General features: G+C 35.7%; 1 protein-coding gene across 2 annotated transcripts in view; it reads right to left on the reverse strand.

The window, feature by feature from the left end:
- Positions 1-4,525: 4,525 nt before the first annotated feature.
- The window catches only part of Hhip (hedgehog interacting protein), a 97,047-nt gene continuing 89,466 nt past the window's right edge, over positions 4,526-12,106 (reverse strand). Inside the window, exons 13-14 of one of the 2 annotated variants that reach the window (XM_078022072.1) lie at positions 5,805-5,933; positions 4,526-4,972 (exon numbers count right to left, since the gene is read on the reverse strand). In XM_078022072.1, coding sequence (XP_077878198.1) covers positions 4,962-4,972; positions 5,805-5,933 — 140 coding nt within the window. In that variant the 3' untranslated portion in view covers positions 4,526-4,961. Of the gene's footprint in view, positions 4,973-5,656; positions 5,934-12,106 lie in introns of those variants that run through there. The other variant, XM_005327555.3, reaches the window with a different exon arrangement.

Genomic DNA, 12,106 nt, shown 5'->3' on the forward strand with positions numbered 1-12,106 from the left:
ATTCTAACTAGATGGATGTCTTTGAAATAAATAGTCTACTGTGGCCTGCATAGGGAATCAAGTTCCATAAATTCCTTGGACATCAGCATCATTTATCTTGTTACTTTCTGATTCCTGGTGAAACTCATGTCCAAACACAACTCATAACTTTAATGAGATGTGGGAAATATCTGGTATCTTATATGTTTGTCAGTTTGTCTTCTTGGTAATGGTATTATGAAAAGAATCCTATTGCACATGAAATCTTAACTTATTCCAGGAAGGTCGTGTCTCAGATTTAGGGTATTAAGTGAAGAAGCCTGCAACATACATTTTGGCATAGACCATTCCAAACCTGATCATACCTCATTCATGTGAATGGAAGCTACTGACTAGTTTTTGGTTTTGGTTTTGCAGTGTTGGGGATTGAACCCAGAGTTTTGCACATGCGAGGCAAGTGCTCTACTACTGAGCTACATCCCCAGTCCAGCCTGATTTGTTCTTTTTTAGTGCAAGAATTAGTTTCTAACTGTGAAAAAAAAGCTTGCTATATTTAGCCAGTATGAATAGTCTTTCCTATTCTGTATTTACTATGTGCTAAAATATGTGTGTGTGCTTACTTAAAAGGTTCTAGTCAATTGAGATAACTCATGTATGTTAACTTGCCTGTATACATACACATATATTTTTGGATTAAGTATAAATAATCTACATAGTCCAAAATAAAAAAGAAAACCCCACATGAGAAATAATGTTTGACTTTATGATGTACATGGGAGGTAATCTTTGAGTTAATGTTGAAATTAGTAGCATTTTTTTTTTAATGCACTGTTGCCTGGTTAAAAAAAAAAAAAGAACAACAGATTTTAGGTGTAAGGTTTTATGTTTATGCAAGAGATTCATTATTTTTTCATTTTTTTTTCCAGCTGACTGGTATCTGACCTCTACAAATGGTATGGGAAAGCAAGGTAAATGATGGGTGTGTCTTGGGCTCATATTTAATAAAGACTTTAAGAAAATTGTAAGTGAGCAAATCTCTCCATAGCAGCTAGGAACACTGCTATTCTAAGAAGGGCATGAGTGTACACACTTCCTCACACTCCCACAAACGCCTCTCACTTTCCTAAAAAGTTCTTTGAAGGCAATTTACAAAAACTATTCAAAGGCAATAGTCAAGAGGAAGAAGGTCTGAAGTTGGCTGGCATTTGCATTTGTCAAATCTCATGGCCATGTTTTTTATATCTAAATGTTTCTTTTTCTAGGTTTCCCACCTTCCTGATATCATATTAATTATGGAGGAGCAATAAGGAGAAAGAGGGTAAGATAGCAAACATTTATTTCTGATAGTCTCAGAGGAACTTTCTGCAGAAGGTATTCTAGCTGCGTTCCTAGGAACAGGCCCATCAATTTTCTGGACGTGGTACTTTGATCTGAGTTCTCTACAAAGTTCAAATTTAATCCCAGGGGTGGAGAAAGAAGATTTTGAAGTCTGCAGAGAGGAACTATTTCTTCTTATTTTTTTTTCCCCACAGATTTGGAATAATCTTCTTTAAAGTAGACTCCTTAGAGATGGCTATTGCTGGATAGGAAACAGCTACTCCTATTCCTGACTGTTAGCTTCGGCTATTGACTGGGGCTGTTTCAGTGTTTCTCCTGTGGCTACCACAGACTAGCTGCATGGGAGCTCCTGGACCAGCAGCCACGTGGCTCATCACGATTTCTCTAGGTGACTGTAATAGATCCATCTAGTATGTTATTTGTCTACTCTTCCTCATGGTACAGAATTTGAACAAATGTGATACCAGAAGAGGGTATTTTTCAGGAAAATAAAGAAAAGATCATAATGAGCCAAATTCACAGCTACTGGCCCAGGATATGTAATTAATGGGTATAGCAAGGACAGGTTTATTTAGCCCATACGGAAAGAAAATAGAGGAGACGGAAGAGGGAAGAGATTAAGAGAGAGAGAGAGAGAGAGAGAGAGAGAGAGAGAGAGAGAGAGAGAGAGAGAGAAGGGAGAGAGAAAGGAAAGGTTGAGGCAGAGGGAAGGGAGAGGGCAGGAGAAGACCGATATCTTCAGTAACGTTCTAGACAAAGGCTCAGAAACTCATTTGTTAATCTCTCCACTGCAGCTTCCCATGGCATGCTTTATTTTTCCTCTTAAAAATTTAGACATGGCTCCTCTTTTATGTGTTAAAGCTAAGAGACTTAACAGGAAGTTAAGACAAATAAAGGTTTAAATTAATGAATGTAGCATCTGACCAATAATCTTATACCTAGTCGACGTTTTGTAGGGTTATAATTCAGAGATCAAAGCAAAATAGAAAATTCAGAGATCAAAGCAAAATAGAAAACAAATGGATTTTAAAATTTTAGTAAATCATTCTGTAATTATTTTCACATAAGTGCAGAAGTGATCAAATTCTGTATAAATGACTATTCTGTCTATTCTGTGTAGTATAAATGATATGCAGAGAATAGTTTTTTAGCCAGGCTGTGTGTATGTTATATGGTCTGGGTTTCTTTGCTCTCTTTATGAGACAGATCCACTAATCTGAGAAAACTTCTGAGTATTCTTTGTAATAATATAAGATACTTTAGAATCGCTCTACTGCAAAAAAAAAAAAATTCTAAGAAGAAAAGGTATCAATGGAAGGATTTCTGCCATCACCTAAGTTTAAGTTTTCCCTCCTTTTCACTTTGGTGATCTGCCAATTCTGTTTTCATCTCATTATCTCAAGTAAGTGTCAAGAAAAGAAGATTCTATGAATCAGGACAAGAGTTTGGCAGAGACAGTGGTGGAAAGGTCATTTCAAAATATTTAAAACTATCGTAAGCATCGTTCCACGTTCAACTGACACCCGACGCTTAAGCTCTGAAACGGACCGAGCGTCCTAATACACACTCGTCTCTTTCGTTGTTTCACCTTTACCTTACACGTTAGGATTCATATCAAGGAGCTTTTCCTTCTATTTTAGGTTGCATACTTTACGAACTGAGCAGATTTTGCCTTTTGTGTGATGAAACAATTACTTTTCCCTGACTCCTCCTTTTTAACCACTTCCTACCTGCCTCTCATCATAAATCACTGAGGTCATGCATTTAAAAAAAAAAATCTACTTCAAAAAGAGGGTCAAAGAAGTTTCTCGAATTGGCCACTTGATTTAAAATGTGTAGCCATCAATTACCTTTGGTGGCTACTTTTCTCCTAAGAGCAGGAAGAAATGACTCCAAAGGCTGGGCTTTCTTTGCTTGGGTTTAATATCCATGGATCTTGCTATCTCCTTTTTAGAAGAATTTGGTCTTTTATTCCCTCACAATAGAAAAGGCAGTGACACCTGGGGTACATGTGTTTTTCCAAGTCACTTGAAACTCTTTCACTTGGGAAACAGACCTATAAAAAACTCTGGGTCTGGTTAATTTAATATAGATTATTTCAAATAGGAGAAGTAATGGCTATAGAACACCTTTTTCTTTGGGGGAAGAGATGGAGAGATTAATGATGTAAGAAGATACGTTTGATTTTTAAGATTTCACTGACTACATAGCAGTATCCTTATTGTTTCCACTCAAACTATGAATGGGAGAATGTGTAATAAAACTGCACGATTTGACAGATTGAGACAGCTGGCTCCCTCACAAGAAGTTCACATTTTGTTAATGTCACCCACGTTGAATAAGGGATGATTAGATGGTAAGGTCCATTTACAAAAATGGTTGTCAGGACATTTTTTTTTTTTTTAAATTGTAAAACTTTCTGTGATGGAATTCAGTAAAAGGGCTATGAAGAGAAAGCAATGGAGACAAAAGATTGCTATTAACCTACAGATGCAGGCTACTGCATGGTTCATTGCAAGATTTGTCACACTGTTGGGCCAATGAAGTGTTAGTGAGACTAGAAGGGACCACCCCTTTTCTGGGGTAAGAGGGCAATTTGGTCTCCATGCTCATTTAATCCCGAGACTTCTTTGAATAGACTGCCAATTGAATCTAAATTGTGCAAAATTATGCATGCACTTTTTAATGCAGGCTATTGTCCCCGAAGCACTGAACCAAGATTTCTCAACCCATTTCCATTTGGCATGAGGTCACTTGAAACTTAAGTAATCATATATGGAAGACAAGAGCAGTGTACTTAACCAATCTTTCTACATTGTGGTTTCTATATAAATGTTCACTGTGCTTTAATTGTAAGCATCTCACTTAGAAACAACAGAGAAGTCCTAGCTATGAAATGTTCTTAAAAAAATTAATTGAGGCTCATATTCCTAAAGGTAAAAAGCAGGTTTGGAAAGTCAGCCAAAGCTGCATAATCTATACACTTCCACAATTTAGATTCCAGAGGAGTGGATGTTTACAGTAGGACAGCTACAGTGGGGTATGTGCTTATCACGGGTGGACGTGTTTTTTCAGTAGTGCATAGAGGCCTTATAATTATATAGAGTGGAAATTTGTTTAGACTTGTAAGGTGGCTGGGAAACCATTTGAAAAACCTGACCAGTTACTTCTTTACAGAAAAAGATCATATAAGCCAGAAGTCTTTTCATTGATATATTAGCCAGAGAGTATTTTCATTGAGTTCTAAAGGAGAATATACAAAAAAATCCATACTTGGCAAGAATTATTATATGAAAAATTTGTACAAGTGACAGCTTACACAGCCCAGATTTGATATAAATGAGTGAGCTCTCTTCCAGTGAGGTTCGATTCAGTGTGGAATCTGTAACATTCTAATCACATATACTCTGACAGTCCTGCTATGGTGAGAGGCACTTTACAAATGTTTAATGCTGCAATTTTATAAGGATTGGCTGTTTTCTTGCTTTTTCATCCGTCGTTAATGATTACATGTTGGCAAAGGATACATTGTTAGATTAGATCCACAGCACATTAAAGACTGCTTTCTCATTCCCCTTCTCTCCAATTAAGTTGGTGAAAAATGTAACTTTAGTATTTTACAGGACAGGGTAAAGGTGTTTCATCTAGGTGATGTCTATATTATAAAAATAAAATAAAAAATATAAATATGTAACACAAACCCAGTGCCTATTGTTAAATAAAATATACAATAAAAGCAGACCTTTTAGGAAGTTTTGATTTAAAAATAGGCTGTTATGATTTCACTATAAAACATTTGAAAACAATCTTGAGATTAAGCCAAAGTAACCAGATTGCTTTGCCAAATAAAAAGGTAAGTGAGTAGGTATCATTCTGCAAGGGGATACATTGATAAAAACGAAGATTACAATTTTATATCAAATTGTTCATTTAGATATTCATCAGGGAGTTTTGAAACATTCTCTCATATTGTAGTCTTTTAATATAAAAATATTGCCATTTTTTATTAGATCCATCAGATTGCACAGTGATGTTTCAAAACCTCATGAAAGTTGACTTCAGTAATTACAGACAGAAAATTCCTGGGAAGTCAAATACTCTCTTATGGTGACATAAAAATTCCATTATCAATTTACAATGGAATTTCTGTGTCAATCACTCCACACAAGGAAGTACATATTTTAAAAACCCATCTGTTATGCAACCACGTGGACAGGGGTTGTGAGTGTGGGTGTGTGCGTGCATGTGTGAACAAACGTGCAACATACACACAGAGGATCTGCACATTTCTGCAAATTATTTTTAAATTAATAAAAGGAAATGAAATCACAGGAGTGTGTAGCAGGATAACAGTCTTTCTTTTTAATGACAGGATAAAAAATAAATGCCCACTGGAAAAGAATATTCAAACAGTCCCAGAAACTATACAATGTAACTTGTTAGATCCAGTAAGTAAGATGTCATGTCAATGATCTGATCAAGAATACCTGCCCTGGCCACTCGGCGGATGTTTCTGTCCACTTGTTCACACTGAGGACCAAGATATCCTTTCTTACAGAGGCACTTGTTGGGTCTAACGCAGACACCTCCATGACGACACGCTGGCTCACATTTTGCTGGAAAGGGGAAAAAAAAAAAAAAGAGTAATAACACGGCTCTTATTCTGTGAGTTTCAGAAACAGGGCCGAGCAGGAGGCCAATAAATACCTGATGAATAAGGGAAGGCGAGGAAAGAAGAAGGAATGATTTGAAGGACAGACGTGTAAGTAAGAAGGAAGGTTTCTCAGATCCAGGGTAATATGGAGACCAGAACTCAGGATAATGGGAGACATTTCTAGAGAAGCAGAGATCCTGAGAAACAATGTCAGTCCTCCACAGAACTGACTTCATTTAACACAAAGATTTCATCTTTTTCAGATCTCTGCTCCCCAGAGGCCTGCTGGGAGGCCACTGGCTGCAGCATCTCCAAAGCAACACCCAGGTGAGGTCAGTTTTGGATTTCGGCTCCCTCAAACTCCTTCCCTCTGCTTGCAGAGGGCTTAGGGCACGTGCTTTGCTCCCTGATCACACCTTAAAGCCCACTTCTGGGGTAAGAGCAGTTGGCCAAGGAAGGACGTGCTAAGCGATCTTTTTAGGGTTACTATACAGCACAGCATTTCCTCATTAAAGAATGGTTACTCCTGCAATATGGGTGACTTACTCCTAAAATAAGATGCAGACATACATTTGGCATATAAATTAATTGTCTTTAACTGATAAGATAAATCTGGGGAGTGCAGCTATTATAGACAGATTCAAATTCCTTGAATACATTTCTCTACACTTTGAAGGGCCAGGTCATTTTCACCTTTCTGAACACATTATTCAAAATCCAGGGGTCTGCAGTTGACACATGGAAAAGAAGAAAATAAAGACAATTTCTCTTTAAGTGTTTGAGAGAGGAGTAAACCATGCACATATACAAATCAAATTCCTGCTTGGGACAAAAATATCCTGAATAGATAACTTAAAAGAAGTTTTTTGTTTTTCTTTTTTTAAAAAAATATGTTCTTTTTAGATCTTAATTTGTGTGTGTGTGTGTGTGTGTGTAGATGTACCAGGGATTGAACTGAGGGGAACTCAACCACTCAGCCACTTCCCCAACCCTATTTTTTTTGGTATTTTTTATTTAGAGACAGGGTCTCACTGAGTTGCTTAGCACCTCAATTTTGCTGAGGTTGGCTTTGAACTCATAATCCTCCTACCTCAGCTTCCCAAGCCACTGGGATTATAGTTGTGTGCCACTGTGCCCAGCCTAATCTTAAATTTTTTAATTAGTGCATTTGATCATACAAAATAATGGGTTTCATTGTAGTATATATATACTACAATGAAATATATATATGTGTATATATATATATATGTGTATATATATATGTGTATATATGTGTGTATATATATATATATATAAATATACACACACACACATATATATATATATCATACTTTGATTATATTTGTCCTTCCCTACCCCCAGCTTTTCTCTAATAGTCTCCCTGTGACAACTTTTATGTCAGATTCCATATCTGAGGGAAAATATCTAAGATTTGTCTTTCAGAGTCTGTCTGATTTCACTTAACCATATGATTTCCATTTTCATCCATTTTCCTACAAGTGATATGATTTCATCCTTCCTTACAGCTGAATAATGGGGAAAAACATGAAATTATTTCCTCTAAAACCAGTTTTCTTTATCAGCCTCCGGAGTTGCTGGGATTACAGGGGTGAACCATCCTGCCCGCATGTCATTGGTATTATGATGGAGATTGCATTGAATGTGTACATGACTTTCAGCAATGTTGCCATTTGAACAATATTAATTCTGCTGATCCATGGACATGGGAGGTGTTTCCATTTTCTAGTGTCTTCTTTAATTTCTTTCTTCAGTGTTCTGTAATTTTCATTGAATAGGTCTTTTACCCCTTGGTTAGATTTATTCATAGACATTTTAGTATTTTTAAAGCTATGGTGAATGGAATGATTTCTTTTTCAGCAGGTTTGTTATGAATTAGTGTATAGGAAAGTTGTTGATTTTCTTATATTGATTTTATATCCTGCTAATTTGCTAATTTTATGGGCTCTAGGAGTCTTCTGGTGGAAACTTAGGGTCTTCTAAGCCTAGGATCATCTCTTCTGTAATAGGAATAATCCGATGACTTCTTTTCCTATTTGTATATCTTTTTACTGCTTTCTCTTGCCTAATTGCTCCAGCTAAACTTTTAAGGACTATACTGAATAGGGGTGTTGAGTGAGTTAACTTCTTTGTCTCCTCATGACTTTAGAGAAAATGATTTCATGTTTTTCCCCATTAAATATAATGTTGGCTTTAAGTTTGCCATATATAGCCTTTATTGTGTTGAGGTAAGATCCTTCTATGTCTTTTTTCCTCAGGGATTTTATCATGAAACCATGTTGAATTTTGTAAAAGGCTTTTCCAGCATCTATTGGCATGATCATGTGATTCTTACCTGTGATTCTGTTTATGTGGCATTATTATGTTTATTGATTTGTTTATATTGAACTATCCTTCCATCTCTGGGATGAAACCATGGTGTATGACCTTTTTGATGTACTGCTGAATTCAGTTTGAAAGTATTTTATTCAGAATTTTTGCATCTATGTTTATCAGGGATATTAGTTGCTAATTTTCTTCCCTCCCTCCCTCACTCCCTTCCCTCCTTCCCTCCTTCCTGCCTTCCTGCTTTCCTTCCTTCCGTTTCTGTTGTCTCCTTATCTGGTTTTGGTGTTAGAAGGCTACGGCCTTAATGGTAGGAGTTTGGAAACATTCTTTTCCTTTCTATTTCATGGAATAGTTTGAAGTGCATTGGGGTTAGTTCTTCTTTAAAGACCTTGTAAAATTAAGCAGTGAATTCCCACAGTTCTGGCTTCTCTTTGTTGGGAGACTTTTCTTACTGCTTCAGTCTCATTGCTTGTGATTGATCTATTTAGGTTTTTCATAACCTCTTGGTATCAATTTTGGTAGATAACAGCTATCTAGAAATTTATCCATTTCTACTAGATTTTCTAATTTATTGGAATATAAGTTTTCAAAATAGTCCTCAAAGATCCTCTGGATTTCAGTGATATCTGTTGTAAACATCCCCATTTTCATCTTTAATTTTGTTAATTAGGATCTTCTCTTTCTTTTTGGTTGGTTTGGCTAAGGGTTTACTGATCTTATTTATCTTTTCAAAGAACCAATTCTTTGTTTCATTTATCCTTTGTATAGTTCTTCTGGTCTAATTTCACTTAGTGGAGCTCTGTTTTTTTTAAAAAAAATTTGTTTGTTCTTTTTAGTTATAATGACAGTAGAATGCATTTTGATGTAATATACACACATGGTGTATAACTTCTGATTTTTATTATTACTTTCCTTCTATTGATTTTAGATTTGGTTTGTTCTTGATCTTCTAAAACCTTGAGATACATCATTAGGTTATTTGAGATCTTGTTTTGATTTTTTAATGTAGGCAGTCATAGTTATAAGCTTCTCTCATAGAACTGCCTTTTCAATATTCCACAGATTCAGGGTATATTGTGTTTTCATCTCCATTTGAGTCTAGGAATTTTTACATTTCCTCCCTGATATCTTCAATAACCCACTGATCATAAAAAAGTGTATTGTTCAATCTCCATATGTTTGTATAGTTTCTGCGTTTTCTTTTGCTGTTGATTTCTAGTTTTATTACATTATGACTTAATAATATGCAAGAAGTTATTTCAATTTTTTTGTATTTGTTAAGACTTGCCTTATGGTATGAGATATAACCTGTTTTGGAGAGAGTTCCATAAGCTGCTAAAAGAATTTAAGAATATGTCTTCTTCTGTTGGTTGATTTTTTTTTTTTTTTGGTCTAAATGACCTACTTGTGAAAATGAGATATTGCAGTCACCCACTATTACTGTATTGGGTCCTCTCTTTCCTTTTATGCTGGGTAGTGTTCATTTTATAAAATAGGGTGCACTGATGTTTGCTGCATATATATTTACAGTAATTACATATTCTTGGTGAATTGCTCCCTTCAGCACAATGTACTGGTCTTCTTTGTCTCTTCTGACTAATTTTGGTTTGAAGTCTGCTTTGCTGGGTATGAGCATAGCTACTCCTGCTTGCTTTCAGACCCCATTTGCATGGAATATTTTTATCCCCATTCTTTCATTTTCCATCTGTGTATATTGTTAGTGGTGAGGTATGTTTTTGGCAGGCAGAACAAAACAAAACAGTTGTCTTGTATTCACCACTCTTTGTCTTTTAATAGAAGAATTAAGGCCATTTACATTCAGAGTTATTATTAAAACTTCTATTAATTCTTGTAATTTTATTATTTTTCTAATGTTTGTGTCTTTCCTGTATCTCATATGCTTATCTCCTCTTCTAGTGAGATTTATTCTTTCCCATGCTCTTGTGGTTGTGTTTATCTTCCTCTTCTGTTTTCAAGATTCCTTTAAATATCCTCTGCAATTCTGGGTTAGTGATCATAAATACCTTTAGTTTATGCTTATCTTGGAAGTTTTTATTTCTTCCTCCATTCTGAAGGGTAGGTTTGCTGGATATAGTAACCTGGACTGGCAATAATTTTCTTTCAAGACTTAAAAAACAAAATTCCATGCCCTCCTGGTCTTTCGAGTTTCTGTTGAGAAACCTGCTGTTATTCTGGTGGGTTTGGTTTTAAAAGTGACTTGTTGCCTCTCTCCTACAATTTCCTTTTAATATTCTTTCTTTGTTCTGAATTTTTGGCATTTTCACTGCAATATGTTATGGAGAGGTTCTTTTTTGATCATATCTATTTAGGGTTCTAAGTACTGCCAATACTCAAGTATCCATCTAAATACTCATGCATCTATCTCATCCTCAGAATTTGGGAATTTTTCTGCTATTATTTCATGGAATAGGTTTTCTATGCCATTAGCTGGTATCTGGTATCTCTACTCTTTTCTGAAGACCTGAGAGTCTTAAGTGAGTTGCCCAGAGATCTGCATTTTTTGTTTATAGTTACTTATTTTTTTCTTTACAACTGTCTGAATCTTCTAATTCATTCGCTTTTTCTTCAAGCCCTGAAATTCTGTCTTCTGCTTGCTCTAGTGTATTGGTTGGGCTCTCCACTGATTTTTTTTAAATTTGGCTTATTAAGATTTCATTTCTAGGATTTACATTTGGTTCTTTTCAAAATTTCTATCTCTTCATTGAATTTTTCAACTGTATCTTATAGTGTCTACATTAACTCAACCAATTATTTTCTGTGTTATTTTGGAATTCACTGATCTTGTTTTAAACCATTCTTTCTATTATTTATCTGGCATTTCATCCTCTTCAATATCTTTGGAGTCAGTTGGTACTGAGTTATGAACTTTAGGAGGTATCATGTTGACATGTTCTTTGATATTTGTATCTCTATGTTAAGATTTGTTTACCTGGTGGGTTGGATTTCTCTTCCACTTTTATGTGAAGTCTTTTTAGGTCACAGTCTTCTCTCTTTTTTTTTATTAATTTTTTTTTTTAGTTGGCTTAGTTGACTAACACAATACCTTTATTTTAATGTGGTGCTAAGGATTGAACTCAGGGCCTTGCACATGGTAGGTAAGTGCTCTACTGCTGAACCACAACCCCAACCCCCATAGTCTTCTCTTGATGATGGGTCTTGGTATAATGGATTGTTGTGAAGTGTTGGATATATTTCTATATGGGTTTCATAGTACAGATTCTTTGATAATACTTTGGTGGTAACTAGTCCACTTTGACACGATATGTACTGTGTGTAAGCCTGAGGATCCTTATTTCTCTGTAAGTCTCACAAGAATGAGATCTTTTTGTAGATCAAGCAATTGTGTTGTAGACAGTGGAGGTTATGGTGACACCCTCTGTGATTGCTTCTCTGTTCTTTTCAACCATGTTTATCCAGAAAGGACATGGGGAAATCTATGCTGAAGCCCCTCAAAGGTGTGGTATCCACAGCCTTTGAGTTATTTCTCTCTGCTATTGCTTAGGGGTGAATGTTCAGAAATGGGTCTTCAGGGCCACTTGGTACCTACTTAGGGCCAGTGATACCTACTTGGGGCCGGAGGTTGACTGGGGAGTTTTATCTTCCTTCTTTTTTTTCTTTCTTTCTTTCTTTTTTTTTTTTTTTTTGTTGCTGGGGATTGTGCATGCAAGACAAGCACACTACCAACTGAACTATATCCCAAGTCCTTTGTCTTCCTTCTGAATGATTACTTTTATAAAATAATTTTGACTTATCTTATATTTTAAAACT

Source organism: Ictidomys tridecemlineatus, chromosome 9, assembly GCF_052094955.1.
Source record: "Ictidomys tridecemlineatus isolate mIctTri1 chromosome 9, mIctTri1.hap1, whole genome shotgun sequence".
Classification (NCBI taxonomy): domain Eukaryota; kingdom Metazoa; phylum Chordata; class Mammalia; order Rodentia; family Sciuridae; genus Ictidomys; species Ictidomys tridecemlineatus.